General features: G+C 40.0%; 1 protein-coding gene across 1 annotated transcript; it reads left to right on the top strand.

Moving 5' to 3' along the window:
* The first annotated feature begins 3,843 nt into the window (after positions 1 to 3,843).
* Positions 3,844 to 17,870, top strand: LOC310791919 (polyadenylate-binding protein-interacting protein 2-like). The gene is made up of 4 exons (XM_083653600.1): positions 3,844 to 3,929; positions 4,244 to 4,421; positions 7,999 to 8,166; positions 17,081 to 17,870. Exons 2-4 carry the CDS (start codon positions 4,266 to 4,268, stop codon positions 17,144 to 17,146), a joined length of 390 nt encoding a protein of 129 aa, XP_083509726.1. The 5' UTR covers positions 3,844 to 3,929; positions 4,244 to 4,265; the 3' UTR covers positions 17,147 to 17,870.
* The last annotated feature ends 2,465 nt before the right edge of the window (positions 17,871 to 20,335 follow it).

Here is a 20,335-nt window from a genome sequence, read left to right as displayed (position 1 = left end):
TGACAAATGAGACACAAAATTTCTTAACTTAAATGAACATTTATTTAACTCTGTCTCTGCTTAACTGTCTGTGCACTTATAATTAAGTGACTACCCTAAAAAAACGTATGAATGAATAATAAATAGTTTTAGTGCACTCTAAGTCATTTAGGGAGATCCCCAAAGGTGTTCCTATCCATGGGGGTCCAGATTGTCTCTATGGGGACCAAACCCCCACAAGTCCCCCCATAACTTGAACCCTAAAACACCCTGGAAACCATTGTACTAGTATTACTATGTGAAAAAGCTGCTGCTGCTTTCAGAAACATGGTTAAAGGCCATCCTTTCACTTTGTCACGTCTTCTCTCAGCCCGGAGACATGATCGTCTGTTCTGATAAGAAATTGTTCATTGACCACATCTCCTTCTTTGTAACATGCGGATGACATTATTTCTGTTAGTGTTGCCCTGAGAAGCAAAATAGCATTCTATTTCATGACAAACTAGTTCCTCAATGTACTTCTGCTGCAAGTTCCTGTGAAAACCTTTTCTCAAATAGCCTTAAAAAATGTATGGTATCAGATTTCAGATTAGCTCAAACCTGACTCAAACTCCTAATATAACAAATATACAACCATAAAGAAACCAGTCCTGATGTCAGAGTTCTTCAGCCTTATCAACAGAGATACTCTTTTAGAAATAGTTGTTGCCTTGACAGTTTGGCCATTTTTATTTTTATTTTTTAAATCAATAGAAACTGATGTTCTTAACATAGTGAATGCATCACTTCTCTCTTGCACTCTTCCTTCATACTCGAAAATGGCAGTTGTTAAGCCCCTATTGAAAAAAGGCAGCCTGGATACCTAAGCAACTTCCAATCCGTTTCAAACCTTCCCGTTTTAGGCAACATTATAGAAGAGCCCATTTTTAATCAGCTAACAGTCTTCTTAATTTTAAATGACTACTTTGATAAATTTCAGTCAGGCTTTCGAGCCACAGCACAGAAAACACTCAACTTTTTAAATTATATTACTTTTAATCGTGATTCAGGCAAAACATCATTAGTGTTTTTAGACCTTAGTGCAGCATTTGATACTATTGATCACAGTACCGTATACTTATATATACATTTGAAAACTGGGTTTGTTTCTCTGGAACCATTTTAAAATGGCTTAAATCATACTTGGAGCGGATGGATTATTTTGTTGCTTTTGGGGTCCATGTTTCAAAGCATATACCTTTGACCTGTGGTTTCCCTCAAGGGTCAATTATTGCCCCAATTCTGTTTAACCTACATCAAATGACAGAGTCCCAGAGAATTTCCTGCAATTAAACAAAGGCAAAACAGAGGTGATTTTATTTGGTAATAAAGATGAGAGGCTCAGGGCTGCCACTCATCTAAAGGAGAAGGCTCTAAAAAAACAAAATATAAAGTAAATAACCTTGGTGTTTTAATTGACTCAGATCTATAGTTTTAACAGTCGTGTAAAAGCAATAACAAAATCAGCATTTTATCTTCTTAAAAAAAGACTCCTGACAGGACTTCCTAAAAAAGACATCACACACTTGCAACATATCCAAAATATCAGCCGCAAGAGTTCTGACTATTCAATAACAGTTTCAGAGCATGGGCAGCTTCTTGCAGCTGGTGTGTCACAGTCGCCATCCTGTGGTGTTAGGAGGATACTATGTAGCCAGCACATTAATTTAGAACGGTGAACAGACGCGTTATTATGGAACCCACCGCGGTTCTGGCAAAACCATGCCTTGTTACCCTGTAGTTATACCATAAGTACAGTCTTGTTACCCTATAGTTATACTATAAGTACAGTCTTGTTACCCTGTAGTTATACTATAAGTACAGTCTTGTTACCCTGTAGTTATACTATAAATACAGCCTTGTTACCCTGTAGTTATACTATAAGTACAGTCTTGTTACCCTGTAGTTATACTATAAGTACAGTCTTGTTACCCTGTAGTTATACTATAAGTACAGATCTTGTTACCCTGTAGTTATACTATAAATACAGCCTTGTTACCCTGTAGTTATACTATAAATACAGCCTTGTTAACGGTGAACGGTGAACAGACACGTTATTATGGAACCCACCGCAGTTCTGGCAAAACCACGCCTTGTTACCCTGTAGTTATACTATAAATACCGCCTTGTTACCCTGTAGTTATACTATAAATACAGCCTTGTTACCCTGTAGTTATACTATAAGTACAGTCTTGTTACCCTGTAGTTATACTATAAGTATACAGATCTCGTTACCCTGGAGTTATACTATAAGTACAGTCTTGTTACCCTGTAGTTATACTATAAGTACAGATCTTGTTACCCTGTAGATATACTATAAGTACAGATCTTGTTACCCTGTAGTTATACTATAAGTACAGATCTCGTTACCCTGTAGTTATACTATAACTACAGTCTTGTTACCCTGTAGTTATACTATAAGTACAGATCTCGTTACCCTGTAGTTATACTATAAGTACAGTCTTGTTACCCTGTAGTTATACTATAAGTACAGATCTTGTTACCCTGTAGTTATACTATAAGTACAGATCTCGTTACCCTGTAGTTATACTATAACTACAGTATTGTTACCCTGTAGTTATACTATAAGTACAGATCTTGTTACCCTGTAGTTACACTATAAGTACACTCTTACCCTGTAGTTACACTATAAGTACAGTCTTTTTACCCTGTAGTTACATGGTTATTTGCGGGCTGTATTCTAAAGCGTTACCGAAAGATCATATTGCCTCAAATATCAGATTAAGAATGCATCTAAAGGTAAAATGCATGCTACTGAAATTACCATCTATTATTATTATTATTATTATTATTATGTCTGGGAACGCCCACAAAATGTTAAACGGCTGGCGCACGAGTGGGGTAAAACCGCCGATATATCTCATGGGCTGACTCACCAAAAGACGGCGCTGCGGCTCTAAACTACATGTTTGGGGGTTCTAGAGCAGAACACAAGACGTCTGCTCAGATGTGCGTTTACTGCGATGGTTAAATCCCCGATCGTGTCTGCCTGGGCTGGGCTATCAGCTAAATTCTAACTTTGCTGAATGGATAGAACGGGGGAATTTACCCCACCCTGACCCCGCCCCCAGGCTAACCCAGCGTCTATTGTGGGCGTTCCTAGAGCCTGTATGGGCGTTCCCAGACATGCGGACTGTCTCTATGAGGAAAACACAGAGGTAAACACTGTCTGCACATGTTAGTTATATTACCGAGATTATTATACAAAGTGGGTTGATTACCAGTAAAGCCATGCTTTAAGTATGTCAGGAACCTGTGTGTGTGTGTGTGTGTGTGTGTGTGTGTGTGTGTGTGTGTGTGTGTGTGTGTGTGTGTGTGTGCGTGTGTGTGCGTGTGCGACGTGCGTGTGTGTGTGTGGGGGGGGGGGGGGGGGGGGGGGGGGGGGCGGTGCAAGCAGGGGGAGGATGGGGGCGTGAACAGTGGGAGAGCATGCTGCGTGAATGGGGGGAAGGGGAGGGTGTACAGTACATGCTGCCAGATGGAATACCGCCCCATCTGGCGGAGTCAGGTTAGGGGCACACTAAAACAAATAACAGATTTTTCTTCTTATTCGCAGAAAATGCAAGGATATTCAATATCAACTCTAAATCAATGTATTTTTGCTGAATATATTAGACGTAGAATTTTAAATTAATTAAAAACAAACGTTAAATTAAGGTGGATATGTCCTGCTGTATTTTGGCACTTGGTCTTTTTATTTACGTTAACTTCATAATTACGACACTACGGACAGCACCTTAAAGGCAGCAATCGGATATAACCAATCGCAGGCGAGCACAGAGTGACGTGATAGATGTAAACAAACAGATCCAGCGCGGCCATTACAGTTCAATACTTCGACGGAGAGTTTGACGCTTCGGGCTTTGTCACCGCCGCAGATTGGTTGTCAGGTAGATTACGTTGAAATAAACAACGTCGACTCGATTTCTAACGTATTGTCTTTATCGATTCGCCGCGGTGTTTCTCTGTCGCAGTTACAGTGAATGTAGTCCAGTCTGTTCACCCCAAACATGGCAGAGAGAGACTGCTCCAGCCAGGCGCGAGCTGGCTATTGTCTGTATGGTCATGTTAGCTCGCCGCCATCATAATAACATGCCTCACTGCTGATATTACGGTCTAACTCCTCGGCGTTTCAACATGGAATTGAAGCGATATTCTCCCTTATAGTGTCGTATATATATTGTGTGTTTTTGTGACCTTGTAGAAAGGCTGTGGTGAGGAGGGAAATGAAAGACCCGAGTCGCAGCAACAACAGCGCCCCAAACATGACCATCAGCAACGACGTGATCCATGACGTCATCCTGAGCAACCAGCTCATCCTGGAGGACAACCCCTTCGCAGAGTACATGTGGATGGAGAACGAGGAGGAGTTCAACAGACAGGTGAGTGACGCTCACCCTATCACTCACTCACTCATTCATGCTCTCTCTCTCTCACTCACTCACTCACTCACTCAATCACTCACTCATTCATGCTCTCTCTCTCTCTCTCTCTCTCTCACTCACTCACTCACTCACTCAATCACTCACTCATTCATGCTCTCTCTCTCTCTCACTCACTCACTCACTCACTCACTCACTCTCTCTCTCTCTCTCTCTCTCTCACACACACACTCACACCTGACTCACACACACACACACACACACACACACACACACACACACACACACACACACACACCTGCAGGCTGTTATCCTGATCATCACCTCTGGAGCAGTCAAATGAGATGAATGAGACATGTTCAAGTTGAAGTTAATGTATTGTTGTAGTACTCAAGTCTGAGTCCTGGACTCATGTGTAGGGACCTGTGACTTGGACTTGAGTACTGATGACTTGGATTTGGATTCAATCGTTCATGCATTCAGACTTGCAGGTGAGTTAAAAATCCCCCCCTGCCCCCCCCCCCCGTACAGTTGCCATTAATCGTAAAATTACCTTTAGAGACCAAAACTAACTGTTTGAACCAGGCTATAAACATATTTATTCCTGCTATAAAGTTGGACATTTTAATCCGGAGACAATGGAGAATGACTCAGTTTTGGAGCTCGCCTCAAGTGGCCATTTGAGGAGCTGCAGTTTTTGGCACTTCCGCGTTGGCTTCACTTTTCACAACTGAACGCCCCTTCCCCCCTGTCTGGCTCAAACCGAAAGCTCAGCTGTGAGCGTCACGTGATAGAGAGAGCAGAGGTCAAAGTCAGACAACACAGCAACCCAGTGCTATTTATAGTCTGACAGTGCTATTTATAGACTGCCTGTTATGCCTCTGTGTTTGTGTTCTCCTCAGAGGTATTGCACTCTTCATGATGGGTCTACAACCAGGACATGGTCTTTTCTAGGGGTGGGGGGAAAAATCGATTCACCTAAGTATCGCGATTTTTAATGTCACGATTTTTTTAATCGATCTTTTATTCCAGAATCGATAATCGCAAAAAAAAAAAAAAAAAAAAATTTGGGTGCTTGCTGTCAGGCCACTCACTGAACAGCAGGCCAGACGCCGCCTACTGGTTTACTAGTGGTTTTATTACTTTATTAGTTAGTCTGAAGTAATAATTACACTTCAGGGTTAAAGTGGGTGCATCTCATTGTAAAATCTGGCTTCAAACGGCCCAAATTAGGTTTCAAACGGCCCAAATTTCACGCGCGTCGGCCCATATCGGCCTGGCCTGCTTGGTATCTAATGCCCGGCCTGAATTATGATCCCAGTCCGCCCCTGTTTTTAACTATATCGCCCAGCCCTACTCATGATATATAATATACAGTCTCTAGTGTATGATTAAACTTTTCCCATGTTCTAATCTAGTGTAAAAAGCAAACAAACTGAAAAAAGAAAAGAAAAAAATAAACAAAAATCGCAATAAATCGTAATATCGAATCGCAATAATCGTAGAATCGCAATACTTAAGAATCGCAATATAAATCGAATCGGCACCCAAGAATCGTGATGTATCGAATCGGGAGATAAGTGAATCGCCACAGCCCTAGTCTTTTCTAGAGGTTTACATCACAGTAGCCAGCCTAGAATTAAGTCCTTTTAAGGGCAAGGCCACTTTGGCCTTTGACAAATACAAACTTATTGGGGCATCGTGGCCAAAGCCAGTTATTGTTAAAATCCATTTTTCAGTCCCTTTTTCCCCAACAAAATAAATATCCTAATATAAAAAAAAAACAAGTGCTGCAGTGTGATACAGCACATGTAAGATGGCTCAGACTGCAAATTTAGTTGATAGTAACACAGGATAACGTAAGTGTAAGTTAGATAAGGTAAGTTATCCTTTATTTAACCCCATGGGGAAATTCATCCTCTGCATTTGACCCATCCTCTACTAGGAACTAGAACTGGGAGCAGTGGGCAGCCGCAGTGCAGCGCCCGGGGACCAACTCCAGTTATTTCGCCATTGCCTTGGTCAGGGGCACTGACAGGTGCTAGATATGGTGGTGCTGTGGTGATTTTAGGATATCGCAAAGGCACAGTTCTGCTGTCTGATGATAATAACAAGCACAATTTATTTAAACACTGACAAAATGAGGTATGGTAGGAGTATTATTGGAAAATTTCAGTTTTGTTTGAAATCACACACACACACACACACACACACAGACACACACACACACACACACACACACACACACACACACACTCACAACCATATCGTCCAGCCTAGGGATGTCAATTTTCGGTTAATTTCACTTTCGATTAACCGACGCTAATAATCGATTAACCTATCGGTTAATTCATAATTTTTTAATATTAAAAAAAAATAAAAAAAATAATGTTTTTTTTTTTTTTTTTTTTTTTTTTTTGTCTATTTACTCAATGAACTCATGCCCAAACAAGGCGTGTCTATTTAGATGCTGAAATGTTAATGCTTTTTGTGTTAGAATTTCTAACACAAAAAGCATTAACAAGCATTAACAAAAAGCATCAACATTTCAACACAAATTCTTTTTGTGTTAGAATTTCTAACACAAAAAGCATTAACATTTCAGCATCTAAATAGACACGCCTTGTTTGGGCATGAGCTCATTGAGTAAATAGACCAAAAAAAAAAAAAAAAAAAAAATTTTTTTTTTTTAATATTAACTGATAGACCGACAGCAATAACCGAACAACGACGTTAGCGACGGTTAATCGATTAACGGTTAACCGTTGACATCCCTAGTCCAGCCCTATATCACAGTTAGGTCAGATCAATAACTAATATGGGTCAGTCATTGACCATCAGCCTTCAAGCAAATGCTGGTAACATTTGCCTGAGTTTACTTTACAGTAGAACCAGCCGTCTTCTGGAGTTTTATTCTATTCTGGACTCTAGTTGGCTGCTAAAATAGTGAAAGTGGCCAACAGAAGTTAGTGGACAGAATCGTCTTTCTGTCACTGCTGTCGCCAGTCAATCCAGCAGACAAACCTCACTTAGCTCACAGCAAGTTCACACAGCAGTGAGATCAGGTGAAACGTAGGCCTGTCACGATAACTACTGTTTGTTGCTGCTCGATTTATATTGTCCGAAAATAAGATTTTCTTTTTGCCACTGCTATCTCACTACTATAATAAGGTGGAATCGTTCACAATCGCTCGAGTTGAGCGTGAAGCGTTACAAGTGTGCACGGGGCCTAGCCAGAAATGAGCTTGTTCTAGTAATGATAATAGCATTGTTTTATTGTTTTATTTGGACAAAGAAAAAAAATAACAGCAGATAATACAACAAGTAACTTAATACAAAATTGTGCAGATGAGGGAAAGAAACCTGGAGGGGCTTATAGTATCTCACCTTATTGAAAAGAAAATCTAAATAAATAAAACACTATAATAAAAGAAAAACAATCAGACAATGAGTTAAAAACTATAAAAAAACAAAAAAGAGAGAGATAATAAAAAAAATAGCATAAGAATGTGTACCGAGATGTTCTCGAGTAACATGTTCTCTTCACCTGGTTCACTCTGTGCGTGCGTGTGTGTAGGTGGAGGAGGAGCTGTGGGAGGAGGAGTTTATGGAGCGCTGCTTCCAGGAGATGCTGGAGGAGGAGGAGCAGTGGGAGTGGTTCATCCCGTCCAGAGACCTCCCCTCCCAGGCCAGTCAGCTACAGGAGCACATCAGCCTGCACCTGGACCTGTGCCAGGACCTCGTGGTGAGTCGCAGGCCTCGGCAGTTCACCCAAAATTAAAACCCACTTCATCTTGCTCATGTCATTTAATTCAATTAATGTACATTTTTTGGTTAATACTTTTCCCCAAATGTGTTTTCATGAACCGCTCCCTTAAAACAAAATTACTACGGTATGTCGTTTTCACTCGCGTGCCTCCGCCCCGTCCAACTAACGTTAGTCTGCGTTCTGTCGTCATGGAGGATGACACGAGCGAAAACACAGACGGTAAAAAAAAAGCGTACAAAAATGTATCATTAATCGTAATTGAGGTCAAGTTTGAAATAATCGCGATATTGATTTGAAGTGGTATCGTCCAGCCCTAGTGAGTCGTAAGGTACTTAGGAGAAGACAACTGCGACAATAAGAGAGTCGCACTGCACTTTGCACGAGCTATATGCTATGTCGTTAAGCCGTGGCGGATGGTAATGATGAGAGCCTGCCGTGGTGAAACTACAATATTCTGAAGATGGACGACTAAAAGCATCTTAGATACTTCGCCCCGTTCTCATCAAAAAGGTCTCAGAAACAGGCAGTAAAAGCAGGGTTCATACAAGGTCCTTGAAGTGCTTGGATTTGGAGGGGGGGGGGATGTGGTGAGATATTTCGTTTTAACCTTTAAATAAGTCCATTTACTAGAGAGTAAATTGTAACATAGTTTATTTACAAAACAAAAGTCCACACACGGATCCGGATCACTGCCTGCTCTCACTACTTCCTTAAGATGGCAAATGACCCCGAACAAAGGAGGTCTTACTTCTTCATAACCTTTGGTCTAGGCTCCGCCCAGACACTGTGTCTGCAGTTCACAGCGCCCTCTATCTTCCTGGAGTAGTAATGAACAGGATTATTTATCTACAGTTCCCTCCTTTTTTTCCTTATAAGGAAAAACTTAACTGAGGGATTTATTATAAAGTTGCTTTTTGGTTTTGCAACTTTTGTCTATCAGCATACATCATCAGCATTTTGACATCTCACCCCATCCAGAGATGCGCACAAGCAGGTCCACAACGCAGCCTTTCCCAGATCACATAATCCACAAAGTCCAAACCACTTCTATGAATCAAATGACCCGGGAACCATGTTATGAACCACCCTGCACACAGCTCTGCACTGAGTGCGGTGACTTTTAACAGCTTATTCACATGCAGAGGTAAACCTACTTTTTCCATTTGCTTTCCTTCGAAGTAGGGAAAGGCCTCTGCGAGCTTCTACTGTTATAGAACCACTCACTTAAAAAGCCTGTGCATAACCCAGCCTACCAGCGATACCAAAAGTCTATGATGATGCTTATTATATAATGATAATGTTTATACTATATTATAATAGGCCTTTTATACAATACTTCTAGAATTAATTAGTTACATACTCTAGTACTAGACACAACATACATTCAATTCAATCATTTACAGTACATATTATTACACTTAACAGCTTTCAAGGTTTATAGTTCACTATCAATTATTTGGCATATGTTTCTGAATTCAATTAGGGAGTGCAGGATTCTTGTGGCAGTTTTATTTCTTCTTCGTCCTCGCGTTGGGTCGTCTTCATTGGCTCCACCTACTTGCTATTCACACACTTCATTCATTCCAATTTCATTCATAGATCAATATCCTTTCTCACTGCTAAACTGTCTGGTTTATTGAAATGTTCCTTTGTCTTGAACTCGATGTCTCCCTCGATGTTCCTGGTTTTCCTGAAACAGAAAATCTAATCTTAGTTCTCCTTTTACATACATCAGTTTATCTCAACAGTCCTGCTATTGTTTAATTTTGATTGCATTTTTCATCCAGATAAACTCAATAATCGTATTGTATGTTCTCACTTGAGTCCTTCTTATATTTATTTTATTATTTGCTATAATTATAATTATCTTCTATTCCGAATTAACTGCTCCCTCCTCTGTTGATCTAACCCTAGGGGATAAGATTGTTAATCATATTCATTATAACCAGCGTTCATGCAGACATTACAAAATGAAATTCAAGGATTTTCCAGTACTTTCCATAATACTATTTTCATTGTCAAGGATTTCACATAACCAAGACTTCATGGCAGCTGTAAGTTTGGCTCAAAAGCCATCAATTTTACAATTTATTTTATTGGGTATTTGATAATTTATTGGTCTAACAACACAAAAGCTTAACTTCTGTGTGATCAGATCAAACCCCCTCTTTCCTCACGTTCCACATTATTTGTTTCTGTTTTGCATACGCTGTTTCTACTTGGCTTAGACAACCTGTATGATGATAGGGTTAGCATTAGGTGAGGGAAAATTGCAAAGTAAACTGGCTTATTAATCAATGGGAGGCCATATTTAATATATTTTGAGAGACAAACCAAGGACCACTCAAAATCTGTCCACAAACCTCATTCGGCCTCAGGCCCGTGCCTTAGAAACCTGTATTGAATTTTCAACTTGCCAATTCATCTCAAAATACTGCACAATCCAGATTGCACATTTACGCTTAAAATCACACAGTATCTCAGCATTAAACTAAAACAATAACACTACTACAATTGCAAATAGCTGAAGATTATTCAACAAGAAACATTATACAAATATAACTCTGAGCATCTCATCTGCTCACAATGCACACTACATTGAAATGATCACTTAAATTGCTATTCTAACAACTTATTTACATGGCAACACACAAACACAGGTTCTCATTTCAGTTCAATTGTCATTAACAGCATAATTTGTATTAAGAATGATTCATCTCACCTCTTAAATTGATTCCTCTTCAATATTACCTGCCATGGATTCGGTCCCCTCCACGACTATTTGTCCAATAACTTTGGTTATAACAATCAACTTTTCATAGTTAGTTATGAATTAGTTAGTTTGGTTAGTGTATTAATTCATGCAGTATTTCAGCTGTTCCCATATTTCCACGTCATACTTACCTTACTTTCTGATCCTGTAAACAATTAATCACACAACAAATAACACAAATAACCATTCTCTATCTACAGTATTGAGCTCACTTAGATTCTATAACAAATAAAATTCTCTCCTAGTCAGTCCGAAAATGTCAAGTCCTTCCCTTTCCCTCTCATACACACAGTCACAAGTCTGAACTCCGAACTCTTCATTATTCTCATTATTCTCCGCTTCCTTCCCCCCTCTGAAAATCGCTTCCAGATTTTCACTCCATTGTCCATCTCTGTATAACAGACAAGCATACAGATTAATGACAATTTACACTTTTAAAAAGCAAGATTATTTTCTCCATCTGCAAACCTCCACACTTCCTTATAACGAAATAAAATTAGACTGAATATTACTTAACCAATACACTTTAGTTTAGTTGGAGTTTACCCAATGTGGAGTTCACATTCAAATTTTGTTCTTCAAACCCTGTTTACAATGACAGACAGACGGCTCTTCTCGGTCTTCAAATTAGCATTTCAATCACTTTTGCTGCAATAAAAGCCTTTAAATACGACTTCCGATTCTTTTATCAACTGTTTCCTGTGAAAGGAAAATACTAGTAACAAATTCTGTTGTTTTGAATGATTACCCTCTTTCCACGCTTTATTATGCTGAAGCACTGACTAAAGGCTCTCCTCTCTCCTTGGTATCTGAAAGATAAGAGTTACTGGTCCCTACTACATCATTCTAAATGACACTCATTGATATAACAGATTAACATGAACTGGCCTTGCTTTTTCTTCTCCTGTAACCAAAAGCTTGCACTGCAGGTTTTTCTTTGAAACAAAGCCCACTCTCCTCTTTTTAGCCAAATGCTTGGTTAGTGTTGACTCCCTTTTGCATACTCACACCTACTGGGGACCAATCGCTTTCACATCCTGTAGTGAGCGCTCTTGCTCATTCTGTGAAATTAAACTTTAATTCAGATGTTTAATTTCCCCACTAATAGATTTGTTAATCACCACATGTCCGACCTAAAGGAAAATATTAAATTAGGAATAACAGCTTTTCTTCCTTCCTGCAAGTAAAGTAATGTTATGCTTCACCTCAGAGTTTTACATGACATCACCTCTCAGCCTACAGTCCCCTGTAAGAAAATTAGCATTTAGATTATTCCAAGTTCTCCTCCCATTTTCCTGTTAAGTCTCAGAGATTTAAATGACAAGACAACATTGTGTAAATATAATTCCTGACTACATTTGCTTGAAACTTATCAGCTCTTCACTACTGTGGGTTTTTTCCAGCCGCTCATCTCGGACTCCGTCTGAAATGTTAAAACCATCATTAGCAACCTGCCATAATGTACAATTTTTCTTAATTTTCTGTGCTCTCATTTTCTCCAGTTCAGCTGGACTCCATCTGAAATAAAATAACATAGTATTTTATTTACTTGTGACTTAATCGCGGTAGACAATTCATTTTCTCTTCTTCTCAAACTTACAGCAAAGTTAAATATGGATCATCATAAAGCAGTGTAACACATTAACATACTAACAAAGGATTTCTAACCCACAATGACTTCATCTGAAATGAGGTTCATCGTGTTGTTTATATTTATAGCCTTCACCTTGTCTCTAATTCTAATTGGCAACATAAATTGGAAGAATCTGAAATTCAACTCAAATTATGGATATTGATATTACCATAATTAGACAATTCTGTGTTATTTATTCCCAACCAAATTTTCATTTTGCTCTCCTCTTCCACCTGAAATCTTACCATCTCAAAGTCTCACTCAATGTTATTGTTCTCTACCCCCTCACCCCTACTTCAACTCTTCTTATCTCTGTTTAGGAAGAAGGGATGAGATGCATTGTCACTATGTTAAATAACTAAGTCCTTTTACCCAACTGGAGTCATTCTGTACTCTTATTCTTCACTGTAGACACATTGTAAGGACACTCCCTTATTCTGTGCTCCTCACTCTTACAACAAAAGCATCCTGTCCTCTTGTCTCTGTTCTTTTGTCTTTGATCAGGCTGCCCTGCTGTCACACCCCACCCCCCTCTGCTGCCATAATTGGAGCGGGGGTGGTTTACCTTCCTGTGAGATCCATCTCTCCTGTCTTTTGTTGCAATTTCTGTTTGCTTTGTATTCACAAATGCCTCAGTTATACTTATTTTCTCCTCTCCTGTCAATAATTCTACACTCTCATGTTTAACTATCTGTAATTGACGCATAGCTTGTACTAAGAATTCCTCTGCTTGTCTTTTGGCGATCTGAGCAGCCCATAAATTGTATACTATTTCATGTTCCCTTCGGGCCTGGTCATCCAATTGTTTAAGAGATAATTGTTCTAACACTGCATTTAATTTCGCTTTCTCAAAAGTGCCCATAGCTGGCCATGAACCCTGTGTCCAATAAGACCACTCAGTTGTCTTTTCTGCTGCCATGAGCCCATGCAGATTCATCATTTCTTGGATAGGCAGGATTTTCTTATCTTGATTTCTCAACTCCATTTCTGAAAATTACACAAATAGGTTATTACACAGCAAAGTTTCCCCTAATTCTACTTTATTTTACCAAGTTGCTTATTTACTATACAATCATGTGCTTTACTTCTAATCACGTTTGAGTAAAATATTTGTAGTTTTACACATGCAGTACATTCATTCACACAAAGACTACAAGTCCCATTGTCCTTGTGAACAACACTCAAAATGGCCGACAGCCATGTGCTTCCAAACTCCCACAATAAACGAACCGGCGTAAAGCAGCTGCTGGCTTATAAATTAATTCCCTAATTATTAAGCCCCAGCTGAGGATAGAAACTATTGATGTGATAGTCAATGATTTTCTTTCATACAAGCCGATTTAACAAACAACCGCGGTAAGACAACACAGCCACATGCAACAAATTCTGCTACCATTGTTCATCCCAGCAACTGAATAGCATTCACACTTAGAAGCATCGTCTTATTAAATTTGTGCAACCACAACTGGTACTGCGTCTCTTTTCATTTCAGTAATATGCAACATCTCCTGAGTGCCACTATCTCAGAGCGGCCAGCTTTTAAGCTTACCGTTTCTCACATAAAACTCCCTTCAACATTCCTTACCATACACTTTTTATTTGCTAGCTAATTCAGTCACTGGATGACTAACGTACGTTTTATTCCTTATTTATTTATATAGCGCTAATTATATTCCAACCGGGGGAAATCCGGTGACTTCAAAGGATTTACTGTGGTCTCTTTTCATGGGTCGCCAATGCGACTTCCCCTTTCTTTGTTAGCACATTAGCCACTGCTAACTATTGTACTAAACAGTCTCCCAGAACAGACAAGTTGGCTTTCTCAGTTTTCTCAGGTCTTTATCTCTAGAGCATAAACTTTACAGGCCTCTAAGGTCTCATTCACACACATTGTGAACGATTCTGCTTCTGATAAAAACCCCATCTAACGGTCAAATGCTTCCACCATATGTGTATAGCTGCATTCGCCAGAAGTAGATGAAACAGTCTGTTTTAAGAGACTACTGAACAAAGGATCGTCCCCCCTCCCTCACAGCCTCTAAGGATTTTATTTATTTACCTAGGTTCTTAATTCTCTCTCACTGGTAGGCCTACACAATCTGCAGCAGAATATCTGTTACATCAATAATATGATTAGTTACCGAACTCAGTTACCTTATAATGTTTAAATGATTTCCACCTAGTGGATCCTTGAGGCTCCAACTTGCCTCTTAATCAAATTTCCCAATAGCAACATAGCGATCTTTCTTCCACGCTATTCTTTATGCTCTTTTAATCATTCGGTAACCAATCATCTATTGGGCACAATTCACACATAACACACTTAGACTTTTGTATTTCTAAATAATCAAATTACAACTCACCTTGGCTTCCCATTTGCTTCTCGCCGGCCTGCTCTGACTGTGTTGTTGTTGATTTGCGCGCTCCACAGGAATTCAGGTCCGACGTGAAACAATGGCCCAAACCACAGGCCCAAAGCCTGCTCTGACTATACCACTATACTTCCCCCCTCGACACGGGTTTCGGCAACCAAACTGTGGTGAGATATTTCGTTTTAACCTTTAAATAAGTCCATTTACTAGAGAGTAAATTGTAACATAGTTTATTTACAAAACAAAAGTCCACACACGGATCCGGATCACTGCCTGCTCTCACTACTTCCTTAAGATGGCAAATGACCCCGAACAAAGGAGGTCTTACTTCTTTATAACCTTTGGTCTAGGCTCCGCCCAGACACTGTGTCTGCAGTTCACAGCGCCCTCTATCTTCCTGGAGTAGTAATGAACAGGATTATTTATCTACAGGGAAATGAAGTCCTGGCTGGAATACCTTGAAAATAGCATTTTTTTTTAAACGGATGCTTGAAAAGTACTTGCCATGTAAATGAACCACATAACACTTCTATTTTGACCAAAGTTTTGTTCATCAAGTGATTATAACTAAGTTGCTCAGAATCATGTTGCATGCAGTAATGGTGCAGCAACTCTGATGTGACACTATGGTGAGCAGCACACCTGATGTTACACTATGGTGAGCAGCACACCTGATGTTACACTATGGTGAGCAGCACACCTGATGTTACACTATGGTGAGCAGCACACCTGATGTTACACTATGGTGAGCAGCACACCTGATGTTACACTATGGTGAGCAGCACACCTGATGTTACACTATGGTGAGCAGCACACCTGATGTTACACTATGGTGAGCAGCACACCTGATGTTACACATGGTGAGCAGCACACCTGCTGCTGCTGGGGAATTTGTCATAACCTTTGGCTATAATAACTTCCCACAAGGCCCAAACAACAACCATCGCTAAATGCAATGTCAAAATAAAGTGGATGCTGGATTGACCACATCAAACCTTATCAGGCACCTGACAGGTCAGCCATTCATGATAATGTGAAAATTAACTTTAGCCCATATTCACGAGTTTCCTGCTGCCGGTTGCCTGTTTCCGCCCAGGAGCGTTCATAGCAAAAGAGACTGAAAATAATCATAATAATTGTTGTGACTTTGTACCTACCTATGTCTTGTAATGGAGCCCCCCAGCACAATAATTTCACACGTGCATAATTGTACAACGGAGTGACAATATCTTGAATCTTGAAAGAGAGAGACCGCTAAAGCTCTGTTCAATGACCAAATAATAAGAGTTCCGGTTTGGACGTTTAGCCTTCAAAACAAACGCGGCCGCTATGCAACCACATACTATTTTTAGCCATTTCGGCTAAAATAAGCCCATACAGTACGAGTTAATTGACATTCACCTAGTTTTTGTAAAATATCGCCGCTATGCAACCACACAAACTTACCGTAAATTCCGGACTATAAGCCGCACCTTTTTTCCCGTTTTTTGGCCTTTTTTGGCCCCTGCGGCTTATATAACGGTGCGGCTTATCTATGGATTTTTTCAAAAAAAAAAAAAATCTCTCTTTTTTAGCACTCTTTCTAACTATAAATCCTATATAACTATAATAAGTTTTAATTTCCTCTCTTGCCCTCTTTTCACCACACTGTATGACACTGTATGACACTGTGTGCACTGTAAAAAACAACACAGGTGGTGTTGTGTTATGTTGTTTTGTTGAAATGTTAATAAATGGGAGCTTCCTACCTGTAAGCTACCCTTACATATGGTAATTAAACATTAAAACACAAAAAAAAAATATATATATATATACCATTAAAACACCTGCGGCTTATAGTCCGGTGCGGCTTATATAAGAAAAAAATAGTCAACTTTGCAGGTGCGGCTTATACACCGGTGCGGCTTATAGTCTGGAATTTACGGTACTATTTTTAGCCATTTCGGATCAAATAAGCCAAACGTTCCCACTCTTTGACAGCAGCGAGCACGTCCTTGCTAGTGAAATGTTTTTAAACGGGAAGTCGACAACCGGCAACCGCTGAGAATCATGGGAAACGAAGTCCAGGAATAAGGTGAATAAATATATTTTCCTCTTCTTCGCTCCTCCCAGGTGAACAGCAACCTGAACCCCAACGCCAAGGAATTCACCCCGGGGATACAGAAGCACGTCATGTGACCCCCGCCGCCGGGTGGCGCTCTGCAGCCACACTGTGAAGTCAGTGGGAGAAGATGCGCGTGTCGTTTTCCAGTCGTCACTCCGTTGCACTCGACCTTAGGCCTGACGTGTTGCCAAAGTTCTCCTCTAGCCTTGCATGTCTACGAGTTTGAGTAACATTTACATTATGTACAAGTACAGCATACTTAACATGCCTTCTTTGTTGTAACTCTTTTTGAATGTATTTCCAGGGCGAGAGGAAGGTTAGTTCCTTTGTTTACTGGCTGTTGTGTTTTCGTTAAAAATGATCCAGGCGGTCTGGTTCCTGCGCAGAACAAACTGGGTTTTGTTACAATCTGCTCTCTGATGTCCGAAACAGTAACTCTAGGAGATATGTATCGTTTTGCACTTTTATTTGATGTCATTTTATTTGTTGTGTGTGTGCGTGTGCTGTCGAGATTTCTTTTAGATCCCTTAGGTTCTAGGTCCTTGTATTGAAATGCACTTTGGCCCTTACTCGTTTGGTTTTAGTGTGACAGTTTGCACCCGCGGTTTGACCTGGTTTTTTGGTTTAGTCCTTTGTGCTCAGTCAGTTTTCAGACTGTGAATCTGAAATGCCACGTCTCCCTATAACCTTTCTGTCGGTGTCCCTCTGCTCCCCGCCTCGCTCGGAGCCGGTGGCTGCCTACTGCCACATTAACTTCTTCTTTTTTTTTTTTTTCTAAAATATTGTTTTTCTTCTAAAATGCACATAAAGTACTGTATAAAAAGTCAAATAATGAAAAAAAGTTGTAAAAAAATATATATATATTTTTTCTTAAACTATTTCAAAATAAATGTTTATGGAGAAAATGTGCTTTGGTGTGGTGTGGTGTATTTGTATTGTATTTTATTTGGGGGGGGGGGGGGGGGGTCCTTCAGATGTACTGATTGAAGCACAAATCATTGTTTCTAGTCTTTACACAAGTTCCCACTGACATCAATGGTGATGGTGTGAGGGTAATCATACAGGGGAATGTGAGGGAATTTGACTGGGATGAGGGCATTTGATTTTCCTGGAACAGAGCAGAATGTATTTTCCAAGCTGTTTCACATGATCACCACATAATTAGCTGGTTTTCAGACTGAAAAGATTATGGACAAATGCAGTTAAAATGTTGACGTTTCTTCTTTTTGTTTTTGTTTTCTTCTCTTTGACCAGCAGATGGTGCTGCTTTCCCTATTTTACCCCACTGAGGCAACAGTCACAGGACAGTTTCTGTACCAGAGACAGATGAGGCTGATATTGTCCTTTTATTAAAATGGGATCTGCTCCAGTTTGATTTGATGATCTGATGCGTTGATTGATTCCATATTGTAGAATTGATCAAAACTTCACTGGTTGTCTATTCTATGGGAAGACCTGAACAGATTATAATGAGACATTTTGATCAGATTCCACACTAGTATGCATGAATATATTTAGAGCTGCAATGATGAATCCATAGTTGTCAACTATTAAATTAATCTCGAACTATTTTGATCATTTCATTTGAGTCTTTTTTTAAGTCACAAATTGTTCAATATGAATATTTTCTGGTTTCTTTACTCCTCTGACAGTCAATTGTATATATTTGGGTCGTGAACAAGAGAAGACATTTGAGTCATCTTGGGCTTTGAGAAACACTGGTCGACATTTTTCACCATTTTCTGACATTTTGTAGACCAAACTAACAATCGATTAATCGAGAAAATAATCAACAGGTTCATCGACAAGTTAGTTGCAGCCATACAAGTTTATTATTGTAATAGCATCAGTGTTACAGTTTTAATATTTTCAGGCATTTTATGTACAATAGCATTGTAATTATCAAAATGACTATGCTGCTGTTATTATTAGTAGCAGCTGCAGCAGTAGTTGTAGCATACTAGCATAGCATCAGTAGCAGTACTGTAGTAGTATTGATGTTGTTGTCCACTAGGTGGCAGTGTTGCTCCTCCACTGGTTCATTTCCCCTGACACACTGTCAGACACCCAGGGCTCCTTGAGGGGGTACCAGGGGGGTCCCCAGCAAACGGCTGAATTCCTACAGTAAAATTCACTACTATTTCCTTAACAAGAACGGGTAGAGAATATAGAAGAATGACTGATCATAGTTTATTTCTTTGTTATCTCTCTACCTACAATACATATATTATAACATTCATGGGAATTCTGGATAAAATCATATCTAACAAATACTCTCAGATTTGAGTCAGAGAGACAACAGCTCATCAAATGAGGGTCCGGGGCCCAAATGTGGACTAAATGAGGGGTCCTCGATATGAAAAGGTTTGAGAACCACTCTGTCCTAAGTCCTAACATCATCTACATGAGCTGAGTATGGATGGATGGTCACACAGGATGATCCTCTCACTCTGCTCTCAGCTCTGATTCTCATCCTTTTTCATATCAAGGACCCCTAATTTACAATGGCCTACACGGTGTAGGCTACACCGGAGGTTTTCAAAGTAGGAGGCGGGCCTCCCCAGGGGGCCTCCAAGCAGTTTCAGGGGAGGCTCACTGAATGGAAGTGAAAAAATATTACATTAGTTATTTAAAAGGAGATCACATAGAATAGCCCAAATGTGTGTGATTTGGGTAAAGAGATAGTTCAGAGATAGGCTACAGTAGTTTTGGGGAATTTGACAGTCCCCCCTCCTCACTTTCCCAGATTCAGAACAAATAAATGCCTCCAGATGAAAAGGTGTAGATAGTCTGAAGTGTGTCAAAAAAGCAATATCAGGCTATCTTGGCTCAATCTATCAAATAACATAAGCATGATCGCATGGAGGGGGGGTCCTTTTTCCAAGTTTTGTCTGGGGGGAGGCTCGCAGTCTCAGACTTTTATTGTCACATATAGGATTTTGTCATGCAGAATTCCATTAGATGGAGAGGCAACATTGTCTACCTGTGTGTTAACTTCTTCTAGCCTAAATGAAAATAATTTTGAAGTTTAACAATTGATCTTTGGCGGGGCCCCTCTGCAAGGCGCACAAGGACCGCTGGTGGTCCCTGGGACCCCACTTTGAGAACCACTAGCTCCACTTCCATCCGTCTCTGCTTGGCTCTCGGGGGAGTCGTGGCGCTGCGGTGCGGTCGCCTGGGCAAAAACAATCAGTGGTGGGCGGCGTGTGTGTGTGCGTGTGTGTGTGTGTGCGTGTGTGTGTGTGTGTGTGTGTGTGTGTGTG

Source organism: Poromitra crassiceps (assembly GCF_964638095.1).
Source record: "Poromitra crassiceps genome assembly, chromosome: 17".
NCBI lineage: Eukaryota > Metazoa > Chordata > Actinopteri > Beryciformes > Melamphaidae > Poromitra > Poromitra crassiceps.
The sequence above is the reverse complement of the archived record's forward strand: the minus strand, read 5'-3'. Positions and strand labels throughout refer to the sequence as shown.

What these genes read in the sequence shown, in the direction of transcription:
- LOC310791919 (XM_083653600.1), top strand. Translation starts at nt 4,266, where the DNA reads ATGAAAGACCCGAGTCGCAGCAACAACAGCGCCCCAAACATGACCATC. An exon ending in AGGAGGAGTTCAACAGACAG is followed by an intron (nt 4,422 to 7,998) that starts GTGAGTGACGCT and finishes GCGTGTGTGTAG; the next exon opens with GTGGAGGAGGAGCTGTGGGA. An exon ending in ACCTGTGCCAGGACCTCGTG is followed by an intron (nt 8,167 to 17,080) that starts GTGAGTCGCAGG and finishes CGCTCCTCCCAG; the next exon opens with GTGAACAGCAACCTGAACCC.